The sequence below is a fragment of the Canis lupus genome, chromosome 18, assembly GCF_003254725.2.
Source record: "Canis lupus dingo isolate Sandy chromosome 18, ASM325472v2, whole genome shotgun sequence".
Taxonomy (NCBI): domain Eukaryota; kingdom Metazoa; phylum Chordata; class Mammalia; order Carnivora; family Canidae; genus Canis; species Canis lupus.
The window spans coordinates 49,177,142-49,204,328 of NC_064260.1; the positions used below are offsets into that span (position 1 = coordinate 49,177,142).

The following is a 27,187-nucleotide window of genomic DNA, read 5'->3' on the forward strand; positions in this document are numbered from 1 at the left end:
CCGTTCCAGCCGCGTTCTCTCTGGAAGTGAAGTGTCCTCCACAGATGCCCCGTGAGGACTGTCCATTCATCCATCACGCTGCTGGGCCACTGAGGGTACCAAACCTCTCTCGGTCCCTCACTTCCCTTCCCTGGGGAGCAGACCAGCAGCAGCACTGGGCACTTGCTGGGAGGGCGAGCTTGGGCTCCCCAGAATCAGACTCCCAGAGGAGGCACTAGAGGAGGGCCCGGCTGAGTCGTGGTCCCACAAGCCCCTCCCAGGTCTGGGAGAACTAAAGAGTATTCAGTGTGAGAGAGGACAAAGGAGGCTGGTGGCCACCCGAGATACCGACCAGAGATGCCCGTGTGGCTGGGTGTGCAGAGGACCCGGTGGCTGCTGTTGCACACTGAGCTGGGAGAGTGACCCAAGTCTGAGCACAGCGCTTGCGGGGGGAGGACAGAGCTGATGGAGTCCTGGAACCACGTGGGAGCCGTGGGAGCCGCAGGAGCCTGGGGGGGGCCAGCTTCACAGCGTGGGCAGAAGGACGCAAGGGCTCGGGGCCCTGCCAGCAGGGGCTGGGTAATCGGCCTGAATTCTCACCTGGGGGAGCCTTAGAACACGGCGGGGGGCCTCCAGACTCTGTGTCCCCCCCACCCCGGACGCTGATGTGCGGCAGGGGGCAGAGCCACTCTGCTGTCATTCTCCCTCCCCCTCCCCCAGCTCAGACCTGCCCCCGAAAAGGCTCTAAAACTCCAAGTTCCAGTCACTGTTAACAGGCTTGGCGTGATCTGTTGTTGGCGTGATCTGTTGCTTGGTGTGATCTGTTTCTGTCCCAGGACCCGCCCCACATCTACTATGCCATCCCCCAGGCCGCCCCTCTGCTCACCCACACGTAGCTGAGGTTTCCCAGACACCTGGCTTTCTGCCCTGGCCACATGAATTTTGCTACATCAATCCCCACCTCGGCCCCTGCCCCCGCCCTCTGGTTAGGACTTTCCTCCTCTGTCTCCCTGTCACAGGCACCTCGTAGTTCCCTCAGCCACTATGGTTAGGGCTGCTTTAGGGTTTTTGTTCCCATCTCTCTATAAAGTGCCAGCTCCCTGCAGCCAGGGCTTCTGTCCATCCTGGTTTTGATTGTGTGGGTAGTGGACTTCTCTTCGTGGTTGTGTTTGACTCACTGAAGACCAAGGTGACTCTGTGTCCCCTGGGCACATAGACAACACGTAGCACTCAGAGATGCTCTGGACGCTAGGATTTCCTCTGCTGCTCGTGATTATAGTCAAACTTTATCTGTTAAAACGCACTGGTGGCAGTGGTGACAGATACACACACACAGAAGGAAAGGACACCCAAAAGCCATTGCTATTTTTTATTTTGCTGCTCAAAATAATTACCAAAGGGAAAAGAATCTCCACAACAAAATCCTAACGACACAGCATCAGAGCACAGGGGGACAGGACTGGTCACCATAAGTTGGCACAAGATTATCCATCGTGTCCAAGTTTGACCTTAAGCGACATGGCACAGAGGAACCTGCCCAAGGGCATCATCAGGGCTGCTCCATATCTTCTGCGGAGACCGCAGATGGCAGGTCGGGCAGGTCGGGCAGGGCCCCGGCCTCTGCAACGAAGGAGTGCCCGTCAGAGCCCTACCGTCTGCACCAGGGACAGTGACGCTCAGCACACATGCCAGAGCCACTGTCATTCTCTGGAGGGTCCCAGAATAAGACCCGAAATCCAGGGCAACCCTTCCTATTTCTCACCTCTTACTGATTTAAGTTTCACACTTACTATGCATTTGAAACTGTCGGGCTCTTAAAGTCTCACTTTAATGAAGTATAATTCCTGTTTGGGTAATAGAGATGGGTACCTCTGAGTGAAAGAAGTTCCATATTACAAAATTCTAAACAGAGCAAAGTGACAAACAAGTCCCCAGAAGAATCCATCTGCCCCTTGCAGGAAAAGTCACCAGGAGATTTTCCCCGGGCAGAGAGTCCCCTGCAGGTTTGGCTCCAACAGAGCAGACTTGGTTATGGGTTCTGAGCTGGAAAGTCCTCCTCTGCAGTCTCCGTGCCCACGGTTGGCTCCAAGGAAGAAGCCACCTGCCTTTCACCTCCTCCCTCCCACGCCCACCTGAACCCCTTAACTACAGCCATGGGTACAGCCAGAAAAGCACATGGATCAAAACAGAAGTCAAGAATTAGTCTCAACTCTGCAAACTCACAACAAAATTGTAAAGTGTAAAACTTGACAAACATGTCTCTCCTGGAGAACCCCCCCACCCCATCCCTGTCTCCCTTACTCGGCTCCTGGGGCACTGCCATCTCTGTCCTGGTGCCTTCCCAGGGAGCGGTTTGATGCTCCGTGCAGAGGGGCCAGGCAGAAACAGGCCCACAGGGAGGCCTCACCCGCACCGTGGAAGATACCAGGTCTAGAGGGGAGACTATTGAGATGGGAATGGGGTCCGCTCTGCAGGAAGGCTGCATAAACAAAAACTGGGATCTGAAATATGGGTCAGTTCACCTGCTTACGAGGTGTGGTCTGAGATGGCCTATAGGGAACTGCAGCACTTGTCACCCTGCCACCAAGTATGGCTCGTCCAGCGAGGGAGTGGGGCCAGATGCTCTCTCTGTCCCTGGGTCCCCCAAGGCTCTGATGACCCTCTGCAGGGACTGGGGCAGTATCCCAACCAACTGCCCTGACTTTAGGGATGTGAGCGGATGGCTGGCTACTTCCCAAGAGAAGACTACGGAATCCTCTTGATAGGCTTTTTATGTGTGCGGGGCTCTAAGAGGTAGAATTTAAAATTGGTAATATTTCATGTACCTTTGAGACGCAAGAAAGTCAGAAACTCGATTAACATGCGCACAGCGGCATTCTCTGACAGCGACAGCGGCCCGGCAAAGCCTCCTAGAAAACAGGATCGGCGTCTGCCACCTGCTGCGCGGGGCTCCGTATCTCACATCTCCATCTGCGGAGGGCTGGGCATCTGGAAGCTGGTGGACTGGCCATGACCCCTCCCGAGGGCCTTGCTTAGCACAGTGCGGGGGTGGGGGTGGGGGGAGGGGGTGGGGTCCGGTCAAGGCCAAACTCTTTTGAGGCCTTGAGCCCAGTGACTCTGCCCCTGTGGCCGCCCTGGGGCACAGGATGCTGATGCTGGGTCTTGTACTTGTCCTGGCAGCTGGCAGACCTGGCCAGGCCAGGCTGGGGTAGGGGGTGGCAGGAGCCTGATGCCCCACTGCCCTGTGTGCCCCGGGGGGGTGATGGACAGTGAGGTGACCCAGGCTCTCTCACCTGACCTTCCTTCGTCTTCAGGTGGGAGTTCCCGTTTGCCAGTGAGGCCAGGCTTCTCATGAAATGATCTGTGGTTGTCAATGGCATCTGTTTGCAAATCGGAGAGGAAAACACCTGACGGTTGTTAGTATAATTACACTCTCCTCACTCCCAAAGGAGGACACGCTGGCTGCTTATAAAGCGCGTAGGCAACTGGATGGTAAAGATAAAGTCACAGTAGGGAAGCCATAGCAGCAGAGATATCATTCTCTGTGGAACCACAAACTTGTGCCAATGCCAGAGGCACGGACCTCCCCCCCCACCCCCCCCACCGCCAGGTGCAGGGACTCTGCCAGAGGAAGGAACCCACGGGGCCAGGAGGGAAGCGAGCAGGAGCCCAGCGCTCAGCAGAGCTGGACAGGCCCTGGGGAGAGCGGCTGGTGCAGGGAGAGGGGCTTGAGGTGGTCCCAGAGGTGCTGGCAGGTGAGCTGGGTACCTCTCAGGGAGACCACGGGCTGGGGTCCTATGGCCCTGAAAACGGGGGGCCGCTGAAGAACTGAAGTTCAGACTGATCAGACTTTTCTAAGAGCTCCCCGGCAGTTGTGTGGGAGATGGATTGGAGCAAGCCAGCCAGAGCCGGGGGCAGGGGGGCTAAATGACCGTGTGTGCACGTGCGTGCGTGTGTGTGCTCACGCCTATGTTGGCTGGTGTGAAAAGAGGGAGTCGTGATTGCAAGCAGAGCAGTCCCTTGAGAAGCTCGGAAGGAAAGCAGGAGGTGCTAACCCAAGGGCCCAGCAGGGAAAGAAGCACCGGGTTTGGGTGTTTTGGGGGTGAGGGAGAAGAGGCCATGAGGACGGGGTGAGGGGGGCTCAGGGCCTGTGGCTCAGATGCCTGTGGCATCTGTCTGCAAGGCGAGGCAGGAGAAAGCTGGAGGCCGTGGCACAGCCCTGGGGGCAGGAAGAACCAGGCCGCTGGTGTCATGCCCCCATCGTGGTCATTGTCCCCTGTCCCCCATGTGCGCCTACAGAAACGGGGTGTGCTGGGGCTATAAAGCGTCCTGATAAGCTCGTCTGCAGGTGCCGCCTCTGGCGAGCCAGCTTGACAGAGATGTAAGCTTGATAGTAAACAAGAGCTTGTTTTCTAGCTCAAGATCCAAATCTTGACGAACAGATTAATATTTCAAAGTAACATGAATGAGGATCTTTGCGGAAGGGTTCCTTCTTTCTCTTGGGTCAGAAGCACACAGAGATGAGATGCTTTCTGAGCAACAGAGCTCAGGGTTCCAGAAGGTTCTGGAAAACCTGTGCCCTCTGAGCCCATGTGCCCCTCCTGCCGGCGAGGTCACACGACTTACAGTGACAGGACTATGTGGGGACCTGCCCTTGCCTTTGACCTGACACCAGGGCACCCAGAGGCTCTGCCTGGGGCCCCTGCTCGTCTTGGTCATTTCTATGCCCGTGTTGCTCAGAGCATCCTCCTGAACGTCAGACACCATCCACGTGGGAGAAAAGTCTGTTCAAGTGGTGGGATTAAGAGCCAGCCCTGTGCTAGTTTAAACACGCATGGTCCTTCCCAGTACGCTGGTGGGAAGGGAATGCAACCTACATGCTGCTTGCCTCCTTTCCTGGGGCAGAGGCTGTACATAAATAGGGGAGGGTTGTTTTTCTTAGGGTTGACAGCTGTCCCCAAACCAACCATGTCTGCAAATTTGAGAGCTACGAGCATGTAAGTGATTGAAGGGGGAAATAAAAGGTCTCCTCTGGTCCTCTCCTTTAGGATACTTAAAATCCGAAGGTGCCACTGCAGACAGGACAAACAGGAAGCAGAGGGTGGGGCTAAGGACAAGCGAGGGGGGGCATGGACGCACACAGCCTCTGGGTCCCAGAGCTGCGCCCTTTGGGGCCTGGGTCACCTGGAGGCAGAACCTGCCTGTGCACACCTGCTGCCTCCTGCCCCTACTAAGAATTCCACAGCCCTGAGCAAGCCCTGGACTTGGCGTGCTTATCTACACGCAGCTGCCACATAGGGGATCTCTGAAGTCCCCAGCACCTCTGGGTCCATGGGTTCTCTGCACCCTGAAGGCACTCCAGTCACACTGTGTCCAAACGGTGTCAAATCAAGGACAGGACACCGAGTATTAGTCTACTCACAGGTTGGCAAGGTCTGGGAAATGATGGCTGCAGGTGAACGCCATGCTCTGGTTCTAGGTGTGTGCACACACGCATGGACCCCCACCCACTCCCCCACCCCGGCTGCACATTTTAGCTGGTAGATTCACGGCAGAGTTACGGCCAAGGACGGCCCAGTACCCTGATGGACTACTGCAAGTTGGCAAAAGCATCCTCCGACTCCACACTGCCCAGATTTGACCTTCTGAAGCAGAGAAAGTGCTAATGGGCAGACTGCGGGGAGCAGGCCCGTTCTGGGAACCTTCTAGGACTCAGATCAGCTGACCGGTTTCCACATAGGGCCCACTGTGAGGGATGTGGATGCACCTCCTCCCCCCCCACCTTGCCCCAGCCCAGGCCCCACACTCCGTCAGGCCCAGTGAGACCTCCACGTGTTCGTCACGCGACCCCACCAACCCACACGCTGCAGACTCTTCCTTCTCACCATCCCCTCCTACCGTGGGCATTTTGATCTTTCGGTAATAACCTAAGTCCTGCTCTGTGTTGCACAGATGCCTGAGTAAGAAAAAGCAAGGCTAGAAGGAGGGTTGGGCGGGGGCGCTGATCAAGGGACCCAGGAATTTGCCCATTTGTTGCAAGCGAGGCTTGCGGCAGGGCAGGGGGAAGGGCGCCCCCCTCCCCCCCCCCCGGGGAGGTGGCATTTGAATCCCTGACCCCCTAACCTGCATGGAAAGCCGTCCTGCCTCAAAGTCTCCTGGAGCACCTCCCCACGTCCCTCTATGCATGTAACAGAACGCGGACTGGCTACGAGCAGGATTCACGGAAGTGGCTCCAGTCAGCATCACAAGAGCAGGTTTGGCTCTGAGGGCCGCGCACATTGGGTCACTTACGTGGGCCAAGAAGGTAGCCAGCGCTGTTCAGGGTCCAGCCTCTCTTCTCCTTCACCTCGAATGGGAGAAGAGTCATGTCAGGTATGGGCTGCAGCGGTTCAAAGAAGCCCCAGCAGCAGGCTCGGTTCGTATAGCCCACTGCGGGGGTCTGTGAAGCCGCTGCCCTTCAGGTAATCGCAGAATTCACAGCGCAAAAACATTTTTTTTTTTTAACTGTCACGTAATAGGCCACGTGGTGTAAGCCTGTTAAAGCGAAGTGGATATTAAAGGAAGCCCACCAGGCTTTCCAGGCATGGTGTAGGAATTTGAATAACGCATGCACTTCGGAGGCTGCAAGAAATTCTGGCTTTGCCCCCCAAAAGCTATATTCCACATGAACACTTGCTTTGGCAGGTAATTCACTCTAGGGCCCCAACCCGCAAACGCAGGTGCACCCACTTGCTTCTAAGCCATGAGAGTACACAGGCGTGGAGGGCACCTGCGGCTTGGGCTCCCTCCCCGCGGAGCTGAGCCGCTGCTCAATGGGATGAAATGAGCCTCGCCGGTAACTCCGCGAAGCAGCCAAGCAGGGAGCCCCCGGTTTAAGGGCTGTGCAGCGAGGAGCTGGTCGTGCGCGGGCAGGGGCCAGGCCGGGGATTCGGAGCGCCTCGGCGGGACCGCGCCCCCGCCCCGCCCCCGCCGCGCCCCCGCCGCGCCCCGCGCCCCCGCCCCGCCCCCCGCAGCCCGCCCGGCGCGCGACTGTGGCTCCCGCCCTCCTGGCCCGTAGCGGGGACACGCGCCCGCACTCACCGGTGCCCCGAGCCCCGGGGTGGCCGAAAGGGCCGCGGCGAGGAGCAGCCAGGCGAGCAGGAGGGCGCAGCCGCCCGGCATCTGCAAGGGAAGGCGCGGGGCGGGGCGGCCGGTCGGTCCCGGGCGCTCGTCGGGCCGAGGCTCGGGCGGGGCGGGGCGGGGCGGGGCGGGGCGGGAGCGGCCGCAGGGGCCAGGAGGCGCCCCCGAGCGCTGTGCGCCGCCTGCCCGGCCCGGACGGGGGGCGAGGGGGTCGAGGGGCCCGGGAACGTCCGGGGGGCGGGGCGGGGCTGCCTCCCGCTGGGGCCCCGGGGCGCGCTGTACCTTGAGCGGCGGCGGGTCCGGGGCGGCGGGGGGGTCCCGAGGTCGTGGCGGGTCCGGGCGGCGGCGGCGGGTGCGGGCGTCCGGTCGGGGGGCGGGTCTGGCCGGGGGGCTCACCGCATGGCGCGGCCTCGGGTCCCCGGGGCACAAGCGCGGCGGCTGGGCTCCCTCGACGTGTCCGCGGCCCCGGCGGCCGCCGCTATTTATATGGTGCGTCCGGGAGCCGCCAGCGTCACGGAGCTCGACGCCCGCCCCCCCGCGCCCCCGCCGCACCGAGGAGGGCGGGAGTGATGGTAGCGCGTCCCGCGGGGGCGCCCGCACCGCACCCTGGTCCTGAGCACCGGTGGAGAGGGGGGGGCGGCGGAGAGACCCCAAGCCCCGCGGGGGAGCCCCCCGTCACCCTGCAGAGAGCCCTTGTCACCCCCGCAGATAGCTTCCACGTCACCCTGCAGATAGTGCCCCATCACCCCGCAAGAGCTCACATCACCCCGCAAGAGCCCCCATCACCCTGCAGATAGTGCCCCATCACCCCCACAGAGAGCCCCCATCACCCCTACAGATAGCTCTCATTACCCCCACAGAGAGCACCCATCACCCCACAGTCCTCATCACCCAACAGAGAGCCCCCATCACCCCCACAGAGAACCCCCATCACCCCACAGAGAGCCCCCATCACCCCCACAGAGAGCCCCATCACCCCTACAGATAGCTCCCACATCACCCCGAAGAGCCTCCATCACCGGGCAGAGTCCCCATCATCCCAGGGGAGAGCCCCCATCAGGCCACACAGGGAAACCCTGAAACCTGTGGGGAGAGCTCTCAACGGCCCACGGCCCACATCACTGCTGTGTTGGTGAGCCCCACACCCATCACCCCAACCCAGGTCCTACCTGGAAAGAGAGGCCCCCACCCACACACTGCATTCCCTTGCTACAACAGCTGGGAGCAGGGTGCTCCGGCCACACCCTTTGGAGGAGGAGCCCTCAGCCCAAACTAGGCCAGGTGGGGTGGTCCTGGGGGAGGGGTGCGGTAGGGTACAGAGCAAGTGCCCCCTCCCCTGGGTGGCAAGTGGGTTCAGCCTCCATGAATACGTGGCCTGGAGGCAGGAGGCCGAAACCTGCCTGCCTGCTGGCCCAGCTTCACCACCTCCAGTGCCCAGCGGCCTTTGGGTGCCCAGACCCTTGTCCTGTTTGGCTAAAAAGAGGCAAACCAGCAGGGCCATTGGGCCATCTCCTGGGGGGGCTGATTGACCTCCAGCCTGGGAACTGTGGGTCCCCTCTGTATTCCACAGGCACTGCTGTCTCAGAAAGGTCCCTGCAGATGTTCTCCGTGGTTCCCTGGTGCAGGACACAGAGCTGTTTTGAGCAGGGTCAGGTAGTAGTAGAGCCCTTGGGGGTCTGGGGAACCCCAAGTGAGACGAGCCCCAGCTCCTTGAGGCAGCCGAGGGGTGGGCAGGTGGGCAGAGCAGCAGGAAGAGGCTGTCCTGTGGCAGGTGGCAAAGCAATCACACAGGAGCAAGGACCCCCCCTGGCGTACCCCATGAGTACTTCCTTAGTTTGGGCCAAGTCCAGACTGTTCTTTGCCCTGCTCACAGACACCAAGAGACATACATATAAGGGTGGCCCCTCCAGGCTTCCAAGGAAGGATGAGGCCATCAGCTGAAAATCGCCCAGAGCCCCTCCTCCTACCTGGCTGGACGTCACTGGCCACTGGGGTCCTCAACAGGGGCAGACCCGGGCGGCCCGGCCTGTAGGTGCCTGGCGGCCCCAGTTACCAGGAAGCTGCAATTCTCTCCCCACCCACCAAGCTGGACATTAGGTTGGGTGACGTCACTGGAAGTTCTGGAATGAACAAGACACAGGAGAGATGACAATGATGATGCCCCCCCCCACAGGTGTCCTACATCTTAGCCTTAGGAACCTTCCCACACACTGCGGGAGGGCCATTTGCCTCTGCACGGATGGGAAGGACGCAGGGCGGTGGAGGACTGAGTCAGGGCCCGTTGGCCGGGAAGGAAGGTGCTGACCCCAGCCCTGGTTTACCGCCGGGCGAGGAGGGGTGCTGTCCGGGAGACCTGACTTGGACAGACTGCTGGCTGTGACGGGGGTCTCAGGGGCACACTGGACTTCCTGTCACTCCTGTTTTGGCAAATGGGGTGGGAGGATGGTAAGGGGCAGGAGGCCAGACCGGGACTCACAGCACACGGTAAACCCCAAAGCGTGGGGAGGGAAGAGGGAGTAGGGCTGTCCCCCTGGCCACCTTGGTCAGTGGTGGGCAGAGGGACAGCTGAACAGCTTCCTGTGACACCCTCTTGTGTCCTGTGTGCTCGGACGTACAGGGCTTGGGGGAGTGGGCACGGGCCAGGCCACCGGTGTCCCCGGTTACCTAAGAAATGCCACCACCTTCTGACGACTGCTGGAGAGACGTGCTTTGGTTCTGGAATGCTTGCTCTGCTTCTGAGACTGAGGGCACCCCGACACGTGGCCAATTCCTGCCTTCCCGCACCTTCCATGTTAGATACCTCTTGCCATCCACCAGAGCTTGGATGTCCTGCTCTCAACTCGCTTTGTCAGGGAGCCTCTTTGAAGAAGCGGAAATTATGAGCCAAAGTCCTTGGAACTAATTAAAAAACAGACCCCAAGCCCATCCCTCCCATGGGTGAGGAAGAGAGGACCAAGTCCCACATCGGGCTCCTTGTGGGGAGCCTGCTTCTCCCCCTGCCTGTGTCTCTGCCTCTCTGTGTGCGTCTCTCATGAATAAATAAATCAAATCTTTAAAAAAAGAAAAGAAAAGAAAGTTAACAGCAGTTTTTCTGTTGGGAAGGCCTTTATTAAGAAGACATCCTGCCTTTCGGTCATCATTCTTCCAAACGTATAAAGCGAGCAGGTGGGGAGATGCACCCCTCTGCAGCACATGACCCTTACATGTCCACCCAGATCCTAAAGAAAATGTGGCCTTGGGCAGGCTGGGGGCCAGAACACTGGCCGGGAGCCAGCACTCGGGTGGCAAAGTGGGGAGAAGGCAGCCCTGCAGGCTCATGGGACAGTCGTGTCACCCTTGTGAGGTGATGTGCTTAGGTGGGGCCGTCAGACTATTTATCCATATGACAGCTCCCAGACCTTCCCAGAGGCCGAGCTGGGGGGCTGCAGGGGCACAGGTGCAGCCAGGGGAGGGCGAAGGGTTGCTGGGCCCCAACCCAAGGGGGTTGTGACTCCATTTAACACTAACTTGGAGACAGGAGCTCAAAACCAAGGTGCTTCCTCGAAGTTCCTAAGCACTTTCGCCACGACGCCACTCGGGAGGACCTCCCGCCCCATCCAGCCCCGCCCGCTGCTTCTCCCTGTTTCGGGCCAGGGGATTCTGGAAGGTGGCTGGCGACCCCGGCCCGGGACACCTTGGTGGGCCCAGAAGGGGGGCCGATGGAGCAAGGCGGTGGCATGAAGATGCTGTGACTTCCCGAGGCCAGCAGATGCATTCAGACAAGGGGACAGCACCCCTGAGATGACAGGCGCCTGCTTCCTGGCACAAGCTGTGCTGGAACCCACAGCCAGCCTTATAATGGGCTCTGTGTGCTCAGCAGTGACCCAATGGGAGTCATTGTCAACCTGTCATCTTGAGGACGGCCCAGTGTGTGGCAGGCAAAATGGATCACCATTAGAGTAATGGAAATCAAGCAGAAAGCATAATTTTACCCCCGCACCGTGAGCTGGCCCATCTTCCCTCAACAGCCCTGCTCATCACGACCGCGGACACCCAGCCCAAGGCTGACAAAGCAAAAAGAGCAGGGGCCCGGGCAAACCTGGGCCATGGCACCCCCAGGAGGGGCTGCTGCTTGCCCTGGCGCCCGGCCTGCCCTCGTGGGTTTCACAGTGTAGCGGGGCCGTACGCACAGCAGTTATACTCACAACCACCTCGTTATCATGAGAACCAGGAGGTCCGCGGGCTCAGGGAGCCTGACCCCACAGGTGAGCAGGATTGGCCAGGTGGGGCCCAGCACATTCCAGGGGGGAATCACAAGGGTAGGCCCGCAGTCAGGTCCTCTTCCCTTGCTCCTTCCTGTTGTCTGGAATGTGGATGTGAGGGCTAGAGTAGAGCAGCCATTCTGGGCTGTGAGGTGGTGCCTTTGGATGACAGGGATGACGGGGAGACTGGAGGGCCTTGGGTCCCTGGGCCACCACCCTTCACGCCCCTCTCACAACAGAGAGGAATGAACTTCCCTCCTGTTTAAGGCGATGTTATTGGGGGGTTTTCTATTATATGCAGCTGGAATGACTCCTAATTTGTCTTACACACAGCAGTCAACAGATGCCTAATGAATGAATTAATGACTACAAACAAATGAACGGATGTACACCTCCGGTGCTGGCAGGGAGCTGATGGTGGCAAGAGGAGCTCAGGGAAAGGACAAGCTTGGAAGAGAAGATGACAAAGGGACACAAGGACCCCGCCTACCAATCCCACCATGACCTCACTACTTCTCGGAACACCCTGCTGGCCGGTGGTGTCCAGCTGTGATGGAGCTGGTGACATGGTCTCTAGTTCTGGGTGGTGCTGGTGCCCCACAGAAAGTGGGGTTCTGTGGCTGCAGGGTGGAGGAGCAGGTTCCGCTCGGTCGGGTCCAAAACAATTATTTCCATGATTGCATGTATTTGTAACATCTGAAGTGAGCCAAGAGCACAATCAGTCCAGAACTTTCACTGTGCTGCAGTTGCCCTCACATGAAGTGGTGGAGAGGCTGCCGGCACTTCTGGGTTCTCTCAGGCCAAGCCAGATTGGGGATGCATTTCTTTGGGGTTCGGCAGGGTGGCTTTGTCAGGTGGGTGGAATGAGGGACGTTGCTCTGGATGGTCCTGCTTCGAGTTCTGGGCTCTTTGGCCTGAGCCATCCTTGCCTCCCCACGTGGGGCCTTCCTCTTCCCTCTTCTTCCTCCCATCCCCCTGCAGCCGGCTCCTCCCCTGCCTGGGCTGGAGGCCCCTCACTCTCCTGGCTGCTCCCACCTCTCCGTGGGGTGCCCCCCCTCCCCTTCCTCCTCCATGTCTCCCCCCAGCCCCCCACAGACAGCCCATCTTGAGGAGTTTCTGGTATCCTGGATGTAGCTGCTGGTCAGAGGCTTGGCTCTGAGATTCCATCTGTGCCCCAGGGTGACTCACCCTGTTGGGTGTTGCTCTGGGGGCTCCCCCTGGAGAAAGGGGAGAGCTGGTTTTCTGCCCTCGGGGGGCCAGAGGCTGGTGACTCAGCTGCAGACCCCGGGCAGCTGCACCTGTTTCCTGGCACTTAGGCCCAGGGGGCAGCGGCCCCGGGCCATGTGGGAGCCCATCTGGCTAACAGGATGTGGGTGCTGCGGAGGGCAGGCAGCTGGGGCCCAAAGGGAGTAACTGAGTCAGAAGCAAGGGGGCGCCGCCATCTGGGGGCCTGAGCTATGCAGAAAAGCAGCCTCAGGTGACACCCAAGATACTTTAAGAGACTTCAAAGCGATAAGCATTTTTTAAAAGCCCTTAGTTGAAGAATAATGCACCTACCAAAAGTTGCACAAATGAGCGTGGAGCTGGCCGCGCGTGGGTGGGCCCACACACACCGTATCACTCGGCCCGGCTGAGATGGGCCACCCCAGGTCCCGGGCCCCAGACCCCTCCTGTCCCTACCTGCCACCTCCTCTCAGGACAGCCTCCACCGGACCTGTAGCACCAGTGACCGACAGCTTTGCCTGTTGGGAGCTTTGGGACCGCGGGCTCACCGGGGTCTGCTTCCCCTGGCGGCTCCGTCTTTGCTGCCCCAGAGGGCACCTGTGTGAGCCGCTGCCCTGAGCCTGTCGGGGGCGACAGTGTGCAGCTGGTGGTCAGCTCAGGGGGGGCTGGGAGCCGAATCCCTCCCTGAAAAGGTGCTGGGCGCTGGGAGGCACTGTCGATTTCTGAACGGTTCTCTTGAATCGATTTCAAGACTGAGTCTTCTAGGTCCCAATGATGACTTTTTAAAAAAAAATGTTTAAGATAAGAAACGCAGGGCAGCCTGGGTGGCTCAGTGGTTTGGTGCCGCCTTCGGCCCAGGGCCTAATCCTGAGACCTGGGATCGAGGTCCACGTCGGGCTCCCTTCGTGGAGCCTGCTTCTCCCTCTGTCTCTGCCTCTCTTTCTCTGTGTCTCTCACGAATAAATAAATAAATAAAATCTTTAAAAAAAAAAGATGAGAAACGCAAGTCCTGCCACCTGCCCTCCTAGAAGGAGCCTCTGCAATGAGACACGTGTGTTCTTCTGCAGGCTTGTTTTCACTTTGGTCATACGTGCAATTAAAAACCTAGAAAGCAAAGTGGCATTTTGCGATGCTTCTTTCTCTGCAGCTTGCCCCTCTCGTTGTACACGCCCCAGTGGCTTGCCAGCTGACGACCAGCCCTTCTTTCCGTGGTCAGGCACTACCGTGTGTAGGTGCACACGCCCAAGGACCTTCCCCGGGTGCTGGACGTCCAGTAGGCTGAGATGAACTTCCTCATGCAGGCTTCTCCCAGAATCAGATGCCAGGGACCCAGCGGGTGGGGCTGGGGGATCAGTGTACACAGGGTGCGCACATCTCAACGTTCGTGAGAAACACCACCTCACCTTCTGGAAAGGCTGTGTCCACTTATAGGCCCCTCACAGTGTCAAAGTACTCTTTGCCCCAGACCCTGGCTGGGTGCTACCAGACTTTTACACGATTGCCAGCCTGACAAGGAGATTGCGCTAATTGGCTGGGGCTGCTGTAACAGAGCATGGCAAGCTAGTGGCTCACACGACAGAAATGTGCTGGAGGCCGGCCAGCCTCGGGCAGGGTGTTGGTAGGGCTGTAAGGGGGCACCTGTCCCGTTTACCCAGTCTGGACATTTCTCATAAAGCTGTCATGACGTGTGGCCTTATCTGTCTGTCTTCTTTCACCGTGCAGGAGGCTTTTAAGTGTCCTCCATGTGGTAGCAGGTGTCATTACCTTGTGCCTTTTATGGCTGGGTATTTTCTCAGGTTATGGACAGACCACATTTTTATCCACTCATCAGCGGCCGGACACCGGATTGTGCCCGCCTTGTTGGCGGTTGCAAGCAATGCTGCTGTGAACATTCGTGTATGAGTTTTTTTGGTCTGAATACCTGTTTTCAATTCTTTTAGGTCCGCACTTTAGCATTGATTGTTGGGTCATACAGTAATTCAATATTAAGGTTTATTTGAGGAACTCTGAATTTTTGATATTTTGTTCATCGCGGGTATTTTTACGTTTCCCTTGATGTTTAAGTATTGCATTCAAGTATCTATCTTGACTGTTGTGTTTTTGGTGCTCCGCCAACTTCACATGCACCACAAGTGCCTCGCTCGCCTTGTCCCCATGCTGGTCCTGCAGGGTGGGGGTGGACGGGGTGGGGAAGAGTGGATGGAGTCAGGCCATTTATGGGAGGCAAGCCCACCTCTATAATCCTGCAATTCCTCCTTCCTTGGTCTAGAAAATCTTTCCTGCTGAGATCATCCCAATTTGCCTGAGACCAAAGGGCTTCTGGGCAGTTCCTGGGCAAGCGAGGACAACTTGTCACCCAATTCCCACCATGTCTTTGCTAGCTGCTTCTTCTGCCTCTTTGAAAATCTGGTGTAGCTGGCCCGGACTCGGGACTCCGTGCGTCTTCCTTCACGCCTCCCCCTGGGTGGTTCCTCCTGCTTTTGTGGTCAGCCCCCTAGTGACTCAGGTGTGACCTGCAAATATAAATGCAGGACCCCCAGTTCAATTTGAATTTTAGATGAGCAATGAATACATTTAGAGCAGAAGCGTGTCGCGTGCAATATTTGGGACATGTTACGTGAAAAAGTTATTTGCTGTAATCTGAAATTCAAACTTGACCAGGCGTCCCGTGTCATCGGGCAGCCCTAGTGACTGGGGGTTAGTCTTGCAGAACCGAGACCCTCGGTCACTGAGATGAGCTGTGCCAGATTCATGCCTCCCTCGTTTCCAGTGACAAGTATTTTGGGATCAAATTCTGCTCTGAGCAAAATGAAAAAACCTGTGTCGGTTCTATATTTTTTTTAAAAGAAGACATGGATCAGGTAGGACAGTGGATATGAACAATAATTAAGAGGAAATCAGGTTGACAGTTCCTTCGTGGTAAGAGCTTTCCTCCCCTATAATGCACTGACAACAGAACAGATCGTGAGCGTGGGGAAAAAAATTAAATTCTCAAACCCTGTTATTATATTTGAAGAGTCAGGCTGACTTACCAAAGGAAGGACATTGCCAATTACCATCGCCAGGGCCATCCTTTTCCGGGGAGCACAGCTGTCCTGCAAGCTGCCCAGACTGCAGCCCCCTGCCCGACAGCTGGCCCCCAGCCCCGCCTGCATTGCCAGGGAAACGGTGGGCTGTTTGCTTGGGAGTGAGGGTGGCGAGGGGGTTGCTGTGATCTCGGTAGGAAACGACTCTTGCGAACAGCTATAGAACCTGCCCCGGGCTTTTCCTGGTCACTGGTCCCCGCTAAGCCCCACCAGGTGTCTGTCCGTGGAGTCCAGCCAAGTCCTCCATCGCAGCCTCACCTTGTCCAAGGTTTCAGGCATCCATTGCCATGTAACAAACTGCCTCCAAGCTTTGTGGTTTGAAACACATTTGGTCACAGTCTTGCAATATGGGCAGGATTCGGCAGGGACAGCTCATGCCTGAGGCGTGCAGCATCACCTCGTGGCTCACTGAGGGCAGGTGCCTGCACGGCTGGAGGCTGGAGCCCAGAGCCCCGGGCCCTTCGTTCCCCTCCACGACGCTCCTTGGGCTTCCTTACAGTGTGGCCACTGGGTTCCCAGAGGCAGGAGAGGCCTGGACCTTCTGCTGTGTCTGAGGGGCCAGAGCAGTCAGAGGGTCGGTCCCCATGCATGAGCGGGAGAGACACACTCTGCCTCTCAGGGGCCCAAGAGTCAGAGTATCGGTGGCTGCTTCCAGGGCACTGCCTCGCTGTGCAGGCCGCGTTGTGCAGGCCGCGCTGGGGCAGCCGCTCTGAGCTTTGATCTGACCACACCTCTTTCCTGCTGGGCAACCTGTCAACCCCTCCCTGTCTAAGGAATCGGGTTCAAACGTTTATTCACAGCACTTGAGCCTCTCCGGTGTCCGACCCGCACCCATCTTCCCACGCCTCCCTAAACATTCAGTCCACACACCTGAGCCAAATTGTGTCCAGGGATTACATTTTCCTTTGTTCTGGACACATAATATTTTATACACACAGCATACTTTCTTGTTGGGCTCAGCTCCTAAGGTTAGCAGGTGAGAGAGAGAGAGAGAGAAGGGGGAAGGTGCAGAGAGAGAGAATCTCAAGCAGACTCCCCACTGAGCACAGAGCCCACGTGAGGATCTCACGACCCTGAGCTCACGACCTGAGCCGAAACCAAGAGTCAGACGCTTAACCAACTGTACCACCCAGGCACTCCTTTAAACAGTTTATTTTTAAGTCATCTCTACCCCCAATGTGGGCCTTGATCTCACGACCAGATCAAGAGTCTCACCCTCCACCAACTGAGCCAACCAGGAGCCCCGTGCATTTTTGATGAATAAGAAATTGCATTTCTTCTCTGCAGAGCCTCCGTTCCCGTCCTTTGCCTGTCTGTTCCCTCAGGGAGTTCTCTCTGTATTAGGAAGATAAGTCTTTGGCCTGAGCCGTGAGTGACAGATATTTTTCTGTTTTCCATTTGTCTTTTGACTCTCCTGATGGAAGTTTGCCGGCTTGTTTTCGTGTGCAGAGATTTGGTTTGCTTCCATGTGGTAGAATTGATCAATCTTTCATGGCGTTTGGATTCTGAATCCATTAGAAAGGCCCTTCCCACCCCAAGGTTACAAAGGACACTTACTGTGTTTTCTTCTAAAAACATTTTGTGATTTCACTTTTTATCATTACTTCCATAGGAAGTCAGATTACCCTACCTACCTGCCTCATACACTAACTCTGTGTGTGTGTGTGTGTGTGTGTGTGTGTGTGTGTATCCGGGGAGCCTTATCCGGATGGAAAGTTCTGTGCTGTGGGCTGGCTCACTGTTCCTGGACCAGGAACCACACTTTTATAATTGAGGCTGATACTATGTCTTAAAAACTTTTATATTGGGATGCCTGGGTGGTCCAGTGGTTGAGCATCTGCCTTTGGCTCAGGTCATGATCCTGGGGTCCGGGGATCGAGTCCCACGTCAGGGTCCCCACAGGGAGACTGCTTCTCCCTCTGCCTATGTTTCTGCCTCTCTCTCTGTCTCTCATGAATAAATAACCTAAATCTTAGAAAAAATACTTTTATATTATGGAAAATATCCAAACATTGCATAAAGCAGTGCATGAGTTTCTTGTGGTTGCAGTCCACACGCCTCAGACTTAGCCACTTGCCATGGATGGACAGTCCCATGGCTCCAGAGGCCGGGGTTCTGGAGTCCAGCAACGGCAGGGCTGGTTCCTTCTGGGGGCCCTAGAGGAGGATCTGTTTCTTGCTCTTTCCAGCCCCTAGAGGCGCCACATTCCTTGGCTCCTGGTGCCTTCTGCGTCCACTGTTACACTTCCTGCCTCTGTCTTACAAGGACCTGTGTGCTGACATGTGCCCCACCCGGGCACTCCAGGCCCATCTCTCACCTCAGGGTCATGACTTCATCACATCTGCAAAGTCCCTCTGGCCAGACGACATGGCATATTCCTGGGGTTGGGGATTAGGGCATGGGCATCTTTGGAAGCTACTCTTCACCCAGTCACCACAGAGACAGTTCTAATAAGTTCTTATTAGACAGTTCTAATAAGCCCCTAGGTTCTCATCACCCAACTCCCATCACTGCCCACTCCTGGCCAGCTGCCCTCCCCCCACCTCCCCCAAGAGATTCTGAAGAACAGTTTGAATTATTGACATTATGTAACTTTATCTATAACTTCTGTAGGTGCCATAAATCTCTATAAGTCAGAGACTCTTTTTTTCTTTAGGTAGACTCCACGTGCATGGAGCCCAATGCAGGATTCAAACTCACAACCCTGAGACCAAGACCTGAGCCGAGCTCGAGTCAGACTCCCAACTGACTAAGCCACCCAGGATCCCTGACAAGGATTCTTTTTTTTTGTGAGCACAGCCGCAATGCCATTATACATCATCAAGTATTCGGTAAATTGCCCAAATTTCCAGAAGGCCTAATATCTCCTCATTGTTCTTCTTCTTTTAGAGTTTTCACAGTTCCTCCTATTGCTTATTTCTTCATACAAACTTTCAACCTAGCTTGTCCAGTTCTAGGAAACCCCTTTTAGTGTTTTTTTAAAGATTTATTCATTTAATCATGAGAACAAAGAGAGAGAGAGGCAGAGACACGGGCAAAGGGAGAAGCAGGCTCCATGCAGGGAGCCCGACGTGGGACTTGATCCTGGGACTCCAGGATCACACCTGGGCCGAAGGCGGCGCTAAACCGCTGAGCCACCCGGGCTGCCCCCTTTAAGTATTTTATTGAGATTTTCCACATGCATGAGTTAACTTGGGCACAGCTGGCATCTCCCTGAAGTGGATCCTCCCACGCTGCGTCATGGTGGAACTTCCATGAGGAGTTCCACGTTTTCCTCACATGGTTTTTACCCGTTTCTTGCTGCATGTATTCCTGATTGTTTTACCTCATTTGCTGCCATTATAAATGGGGTCTTTTCCCATAAACCTTTCTATCTGGTTTTTGTTTAAAGGCATGAAGGTTTATGGTTTTACACATTAATAAATGCCCCATCCCTCTCCTAAAGATTCTCAGTTTGGCATTTGGCTTTGTTCTGTTTTAGGTTATTGTTTGCTTTTGTTTTCATCTATTGGTTCAGGGAGGGAATCATTCTCTACCAAGACCAGATGCCCTTGCCTGTAACTCTGCAGAAATACCAGGGCTCTTTTCCCTGGGTCTCTTCCTGTGGCCATCTTGTGCACCATTCATTTAAGAATCACCACCCAAGCTCCTGAGATTGAGAATATACCTGGTCTGTCACACGGTAAACATTCGTGCAGCTCCCTGTCATCCTCGGCCTGCCAACACACATGCACAGGGCTGATCCTGTGAACCACAGGGGACAGGGTGGGGGTGATGCATCCATCCCTTCAGCCCTAAGCAGGTCAGAAGACTGGTGTGGGTCAAGGCATGGCAGGTGGGCCCAGGCTCACTCCTAACTCCCTTTGATGCAGCTACCCATCGGGCTGGTGCTGCTGGACTCCTCTGGATGCCTGGTAAAGTGACACCACCACCAGCACAGCATGTGACCTCTTCAGGCTTGGTACCTGTTATGGGACAAAAGCTGGCAGTATCAGCAATCATATGGATCAGGGCCACCAGGGAACTCCCTCGGGCTTTGTCACGAGCAGTTTAGGGCTGCCTCGTACCTCTGTCCCACGCTTGATGGCTCTTTAGGTGACACTCACGCTGGACCCATACGTTAGAGACCTCCAGCATGTGTGAGGTGCAGCCTGCCCTTTGCGGGGGGGGGGGGGGTGCGGTCCCCCTGGAGGGGACACCGACTCATGCGACCAGGTATTTAATGCCATCACTCTGTCCAAGGGCAACAGAGTGATGCCCTTGAGGTTCAGATGTACCATAGGTCCTCCGGGCCATGGTTCCAACCAAACCACATGAGGATGTTCTTCTAGGAGGGATGGAAATGTCAGACCACCACTGAGAGGGGTCCCCGGTGCTCAGTCCACCCTAAGGCCCCTGTGGAGGGCATGGAGATGGGCAGAGACAAGGCCAATGGAACCGTGGGGTGCAGCATGTGGGGCCCCAGAACACGTGCAGCCACAGGGGACATGGGTCTGCGGGGGGTCCCTCGAGCCTGGGTGTCCAGAGGTGCTCGGGGAAGCACTTGATTCTGGCCTCGAGGGCCGGGTCTGGCAGCACCAGTGCCTCCAGCCAGAGGCCCTGACCGGCTCCTCGAGCTGGGGCTCCAGGGCAGATCTTCCCGAGGGCAGGGCTCATGAGCCGGTTCTGTGAAGATGAAGGGGAAACTGAGGCCCGGCCAGCCCCCAGCCAGACTCAAAGGAGCGGCCTGCATTCCAGGGCCTGTTGTGAAGCGGCCTGGCCCAGGGAGGATCTTCTTTCCTGCGGGGAGGGGGAGTCGGAAGCTCGCGAGGGGCGCCGAGGTGCGCTCCTTCTGGACGTCCTCCCCTTTCCTTTGTGCGCTCCCCGTCCTGGGCCCAGAGGGGACTCGGTGTTTCTCACTCTGCCCTGTGTCCTTGGGCTCGTTTCCCCTGACGTGCTCCTCGTGCCGGAGAACCTCCCCAGCGGGCACACCCTGCCTGGCCTGTCCCGGGGCCCAGGGGCGAGGGCCATCGAGGGCTGGGGGCCTGTCCTGGGCCGGTGGGGCCTGTTCTCCCCCGCCCCCCACCCACCTGCAGGGAGACAGGGCCTGCCTGGGGCTGGGGACCCGGAGGCAGACCCCCTTCCTCCTAGCTGGCCCTGGCCTGTGCCCCCAGCACAGGTGAGGGTCACAGGAGGGTCACAGGCGAGGGGCAGGGGAGCCCTTGGGCGGGGCTGACGGGGGCCTTCCTGGGTGGGGGCCCGAGTCCCAGGTGGGCACCCTGTCGGGGCCCCCTGCCTACTGCATGGGCAGCTCGGGAAGCAAGCAAGCTTCTCTCACTCGAGAGAAGCAAGTGTTCAGGGCAGTGCACCCACTGCCCTCCACGAGAGCATCTTACTCCGAGCCTGGGCACGACATCCCCGAACCCGGTGGAACCCGCGGGACCACACAGCAAGGCATGTGATGACGGCCCCTGGGGGTGCTGGGGGTGCTGGGGTCGTGGGAAGCCCCAGTCCCAGCCCACCCCAGGCACGGCTCTCTCATGTTTTCAGGCATGTTCTGGTCCAAATGTGGCGAGATTCATGGAACTGGGGATATTTATGCTCATTTTGCCCTTGCAGTTTTGATCAAGGAAAGGACATGTCATAAGGATGGTGATTAGTTTTTATATCTAAGGCGGTCACAAAGTCTCCCTGAGGTAATGTGGTCTGACTTGAAGTCTCATGGTGGTGACGATGGAGAAAACAGCTTTATTCTCTCCTTTTGAAAATCATTCTGCCGTGAAAATGACTGTTTGCATTGCAGCCTGTTCACTGAGAAGATATTTGGAAATTATCTTAAAATTTTCCCTTCCCAAGGAACAGTATATAGAAATAAAGACAGTATTTTCACCAAGAATAAAATGTCCAGAAAGGTGAGTTCTTGAAAGCAGAAGGAATGACAATGAGCACACAGTGAGACTTGTCACCTCTGAGGAGGCTGGGGCTGGGGGGAGAGGAGGGCAGAGATGGGGGATGGAAGTGGGGACAGGATGGGGGGGACTGTAGGGGCCCCATTAGGAAAGCAGCTGTTCCCAGGCCAACAGTTGAGCTGGGAAACAGATGAAAGCCGAGCCCTCCTGTGTGGGGCTTGAAGCCCGAGGGGCTGACCCACTTCCCGCGCGGGGCACTTTGCCCGAGTCCCATTAGAGGCTGCTCTGTGTCTGAAATACAGTAATTTGGCTCCTTTGGTCACTTTTTTTTTTTCCCTTTGGTCACTTTTTGATTTGATTTCCGTTTCTCCACCTCCGTGGAGCATGACAGGCTCCATTACAGGGACTTTCATCTGGGGCTTGCTTTTTGAAGCCCCCGATGGCCCTGCCATCGGGTGGAGGTGGAGTGGGGGTGGGGGAGCTGGGGCGCCCCCCCACCCTGAGGAGGACTGGGAGGCAAGGCAGCTGGTGAGGTGAGGCCTGGAGCATGCAGGCCTGGGATCTAGCAGCGGGGAGCTGTCATGGGGCGGGGGGTGCCTTCCAGGTCCCAGGGGAAGTGTGTATGTGGGTCTTCCAGAAATGTGGGAAATGTTTCTTCTCGTTGCAAAAATGTGTTGCCAATTTGGAGTGTTTTGGAGAAACTTCATTTGACAGAGTGCATCCAGGTGGGGAGAGAAGGTGGGCAGGCTTCCCATCCAGCCGGGTCATGGGTGCTCTTCTGGGAGTGGGCCACTAGCTCCCAAACACTCTGGGCCAGGGGCTCTGGGGTGGGAGAGGGGCGCTGGGGGGTGGGGGTCCATGAAGCTGTGCCCTAGGGAGGTGGTCAGGAAGCTCAGAGCAGATGGCTGAGCTATGGCCCCAGCTGTGGGGCACACCCCAGGGTGAGGAGGGGAGGGGCACACACAGGGTGAGGCTCCCCGCATCTCACTGTTATTACCTCGCCATATGTAGCTTTCACCCTCCCCTCCTCTCCCTCAGGCTTTTTGATTTTAGACGATGCCTTTCTCTTATGCAATTTACAGAGGTCAAATTATAAAAGATCTAAGTCATATCATTACAGATATGGTGGGGAACAAATTTAATTCACACCCTAGCTTGGTTTGCAGAGAAGAAAATTTTAAATGTCCCTAGACCTCTGCTTGTGATAAAGTCCCAAGCCACCTCCCTGGTGTCCTGATTCTCCCTGTATGACTTTCTAACAGAATTACTGATCAAACAATCTGAATATTTTTAAGACTCTTGAAATCTGTGACTCACTTCCTAACTCCATTTGGTTCTTCATCTCATGGTGCAAAGTTTCTTGAAGACTGCCTCTTCCTGGGGCTACAGCGGGAGACAGGCCTACAGAGCTGAGCCATTGTAGGGGCAGCAGCCTCCCTGAATTCGTTCTAGTATGTTCTATTGCCAAAATGATGGGGGTGTGCACACTTGGGTCCACAGCAGCAATATTCACAACAGCCAAAAGGTGGAAGTGACCTAAGTGTCCACCAATGGATGAAGGGATGAGGAAATGTGGCCTATCTACGTAATGTAATAACCTTCAGCCTTAAAAAGGAAGGACATTCTGACACCTGCCACTACATGAATGAACCTTGAGGACACGATGCTGAGGGAAAGAAGCCAGTCACCAAAGCCAAGTCCTGTGTGATTCCACCCACATGAGGTCCCTAGAGGAGTCAGAGTCATAGACACAGGAAGGAGGATAACCATCCCCCGGGGCTGGGGGAGAGGCTAGGAAGTCAGTGTTTAAGGGGGACGTTGTTTCTGTTTGGGAAAGGAAAAACTTCTAGAAATAATGTGGTGATGGTTGCACAAGCCTGTGAATATATGCAATGCCAACAACTTGTACACTTGACGCACAAAATTGGCAAATGCCACGTTATGTATGTTTTACCACAATTTTTAAAGTGTGGAGGGAAAAGATGGCCAGAGGGAATAATTATCCTCAAAGTAATGTAATCCTTTACAAATTCCCCCAGAAGGAGTAATTGGGAAAGATGCTTGTACAAATTTCACAAGCTAGCTTCCAGACTCTGCAGTGTTCCTGGGAAAGCAGCAAGTGTTGGTGACAAGGCGACAGGCCGGTGAGGCATGACTAATGCTGTGGCCATCAGAGACGTCCTCGCCTGCGTGGCTGAGCCCCTTAATGTCGAAAATGCCTTCTGATTATTATATAAATTTGTGCCTGTCAAGAGAATCATGAGGGCGCCGTGACCCTTTTGATGGCATTATCCCAACTTCTGGGAGTCGCATTTCTGGGTCATCGTGATGGAAGGGTTCATAAATGAAGATTGTAGTTTAGATTTGAACGCTCCTGGCGTGCCTCTTGTCTGTCGGAAACTCATCTGGATACAGAACTGTCGTGGCCCCGATGGCCCACGGCAGGGGGTGTGGGTCTGTTTCCTCAGGCTGGTCCACCTTCATGGGGTTGCTTTCGAGCCGGCTCCCCAGGATCACTCTCCCTAGGGATTTGGGGACCGTGGAATTGGGGTGCAGGCAGACGTGAGCATGAGAAGGAGTGCTCCCCAAACCAGGCCAAACACATGATCCCCTTCCCTCTTCTCACCTTTCTGCCCAGGCACTGACCCATCTGTCACGGAGTCCCTGACAATACTCAGGCCCCGTTCATCAGCCGTTATCTGCAGCCCCCAGATCGGAGAGCAGGACAAGTGCAGCAGATGCCATCGCGTCGTCCCCAGATTCACCGGGCACCCATGGCCCTTCCAAGTGCTCACCACTCACCACTGCATCCGTCCTGCAGGCCCACCCTCTGTCGCTGGGACCTGCCCAGCTCAGCGATCCTGGGCGGCTCTGCTCCCTCTGTGCAGCCCCTAATGAATGACTAAAAGGTTCGATTTCCTTTCTGAAGATGGGATAACCCTGTGAGGCCGCCAGCACCCCAGAGCTCCTGCAGGACCAGGCTGGCACTCTCCTGGCTTCTTCTCCTGCCCTGTGCTGCTCCCCTCACTTCCTTAAAGGCTTCTCCTGAGGTCACTCCCTCAATAATCCACTTACATAAGAATCCTATCTCAGGCTCTGCTGGAGGGAACCCAACCTATGGCAGGAGTTAAAAACCAAGGGCTTAGAGTTATTGAGACCTGGGCTCAAGTCCTGAATCTTATCATTTGTGCAAGCCAACCGACTCACAGCAACCCCCATACTGTCCCCCTTTATCCACCTGGGCTGGTGCCTGGCAGCCTTTTGGTGCCATGAGGTTCCCCCCACCCCAGGAGTTATGAGACTAGTCTGGGCATCTTGGGCACCTGATTCAGATTGGGTCAATCAGACCTCCTCCCTCAGAATTTGGGACTAGGAAAGAGTTCTTAGGCTCTTGAGGGTCCAAGTCTGAAGAATGAAAGCTTCCTACTAGAAATGTCTCTTCCCGCCCTTCAGGAGGCTGGGAGGAGAGAGCAGAGATGGAGCCTCAGGGCGGAAAATAAGAGACCAAGGACAGAACAAGTGCAGCTATTCCTCTGCCCCAGGTACTACCTGGTGACTACCTGAGGCCCTGATGCCCCCTGGTCCCGGGACAGTCTCCTCTTTAGCTTAAGTTATCTCACGTTGATTTCCATTATATTAAACAAAACTTCCTAAGTCACTCAGGGCTGAAATCATTAACCTCCTTCACCAGTGGAGGCTCAGAGCAGTGAAGTCCTACCCCAGCCGGAAAGGGAGAGCCAGGATCGGAGCCGGGTCAGAGGGGCTCCAGAGATGGCCCTCCAGCACCAGGCCAGCGGGGCTGTGGCAAACAGGCCAGGGCACCCCTCCCCGCCACAGCCCTGCCCTCCCCACTCTCAACCTCAGGGTCTGTCTCCCATGGAGCCCGGCTTCTCCCTTCCTCTTGGCCCAGGGGACAGGCCCTCCTCCCACCTGCCCTGAGTCACTGCTTTAGCCCAGATGGCCTGTCCCCTCCCTGCACTGAGGAGCCAGAGAGTCTCTGGAGACATCTCCCAGTATGGGAGGCACATCTGTTCCAACTTCTAGACTCTTCCAGGGTGCTGGAGGCTGCATTCCAGTTGGGGAAACTGAGGCTGGCCTAGCCTCTGGCCTGGGACGCAGAGGTCCAAAGCAGCCCTGGATGGGGGTCACCGGACTCTGGGTGCAACTCTTCTCCCTCAGACCAACTCCTCCACCCCGCCCTCCTCACCATGAGCCCTCAGGAGACCTTCCACGGCAGAAGTTCCAGGCTGGTCCAGGCAGACGATGGGGAGGACAGTTTCTGTTGTTTTACAGGAACACGTGGTGTTTGGACCACAGGTGCCTCCACGCGCAGGTGGAGGTGGAGGTGGCAGGTGCAAGGTGTCCGCTCAGCTAGCAGGTTATTTTATTTTATTTTTTATTTATTTATTTCTTAGCAGGTTATTTTAGACCAGGACGTGCCTTGTCAGCAGGAGGAACAAACCCCCAGTCCCCGCCCTGCCCCGTAGGAGTGTGTGAGCGGCACTGGTGTGCATGTGTGCAAGCGTGTGTGAGTGTGTGAGTGTGCAGAGATAGACACCATAGTATAAATGGGCATGGGTGCATGCGTGGGTGTTCACACCTACCAGAGTGTGCGTGAGCGTGCGTGTGTGAGCACACGTGCTGCCGTGTTCCAGCCGTGTGTGTGCGCACATGCACTCGCGCTTGTCTGGGTGTGCATCTCAAGGTGTGCATCTCTGAGGACGACCTGACCCCTGGGTTATGGTTGCCTCACCCTACCTGGAAGTCCCTCTGCTTCTCCCGGGTGAAAACAGACCCTTTCTGTCCTCAGGCCTCATCTTCGTGTCAAGGACATCAGGTGGCCCGGCCTGGGGCTTCTGCCACCTGAGCTCCAGCTCCGGAGCGGGACCTGCCAGGGGAGGGACAGGCCTGGTGGCCCCGGGGGCTCTTCCCCTTTCCCCGGCCCCAGGCCTGGCTCTGGGGCGTCCGCTGCTCTGCCCGGAGCCCTGGGCTCCCCAAGCCCCCAGCCTCACCCCGCAGCTCACGACCCCCTTCCCTGCCTTTCCAGTCTGTCCCTCGCCCCTGGTCTGAGCCATGGTGGCATCCAGCTACTTCTGGAAATCGTACAGACTCTACTTTGCCAATCGAATTTGACTTATTGGGTTATGTTTGCCCTTTTAAAAAACATCAACATGCCAGGCAGGTTTCCTAATTGAATAATATATAGTAAATGAACTTTTCTTTAAAAAACAAACCAATCCCATAAAACTGTTATGAAGGTGGGGATACTTCTGCCCGCCTTCTCTCCTGGCCGGCGAAGCCCCCACACATCGCAGCCCGGCGGGCCACCGGGGGCTCCACGTCGCGCGCGAGCTTCAGCGTGGGCAGGACCCTCTCTGGCTAAAGACACCGCCCGCCAAGGGCCAGGTTTCCGGCAGGAGCGGCCCCCGCTCACCCCTGACTCCGGGCTGCACTCGTCTGGGGCGTCTCCCATCCCCATGGCCCGCTGGGCCACCGGGCCGGTGGGTGACAGCCCAGAGCCCCTCCCCGTCGTCTCACATCCCAGCTGCCCGCCTTGAACCCTGGTTTTCCAACCAGGGCCCACGAGGGGAAGGGGGGTGAGATTAGGAGTCACGGGGCAGGTGCCGGGGGGCCTCTGGCGCCCCCGCAT

The 27,187-nt window shown here is 56.7% G+C and overlaps 1 protein-coding gene across 2 annotated transcripts; it reads right to left on the minus strand.

Annotated features, from left to right (window-relative positions):
* Positions 1–1,334: 1,334 nt before the first annotated feature.
* On the minus strand, positions 1,335–7,553 carry GAL (galanin and GMAP prepropeptide). 2 transcript variants are annotated; one of them, XM_049096676.1, is made up of 7 exons: positions 7,381–7,453; positions 7,060–7,140; positions 6,271–6,325; positions 3,273–3,359; positions 2,805–2,888; positions 1,770–1,823; positions 1,335–1,599 (listed from the first exon to the last, which is right to left on the minus strand). In XM_049096676.1, the coding sequence occupies exons 2-6, from the start codon at positions 7,138–7,140 to the stop codon at positions 1,807–1,809; spliced, it is 324 nt and encodes a 107-aa protein (XP_048952633.1). In that variant the 5' UTR covers positions 7,381–7,453; the 3' UTR covers positions 1,335–1,599; positions 1,770–1,806. The 2 variants fall into 2 exon arrangements, with proteins under 2 accessions (XP_048952633.1, XP_025302189.1); XM_025446404.3 differs by lacking the exon at positions 1,770–1,823 and having other exon boundaries at positions 7,381–7,553.
* Positions 7,554–27,187: the final 19,634 nt, after the last annotated feature.

Bases quoted from the DNA above. Each gene is read 5' to 3' on its own strand.
- GAL (XM_025446404.3), bottom strand. From the start codon at position 7,140: ATGCCGGGCGGCTGCGCCCTCCTGCTCGCCTGGCTGCTCCTCGCCGCG. The intron at 6,326-7,059 runs GTGAGTGCGGGC...CTCCCATTCGAG, and splicing joins CCCCGGGGCTCGGGGCACCG to GTGAAGGAGAAGAGAGGCTG. The intron at 2,889-3,272 runs GTGAGAGAGCCT...CCTGTTTTCTAG, and splicing joins TGAAGACGAAGGAAGGTCAG to GAGGCTTTGCCGGGCCGCTG.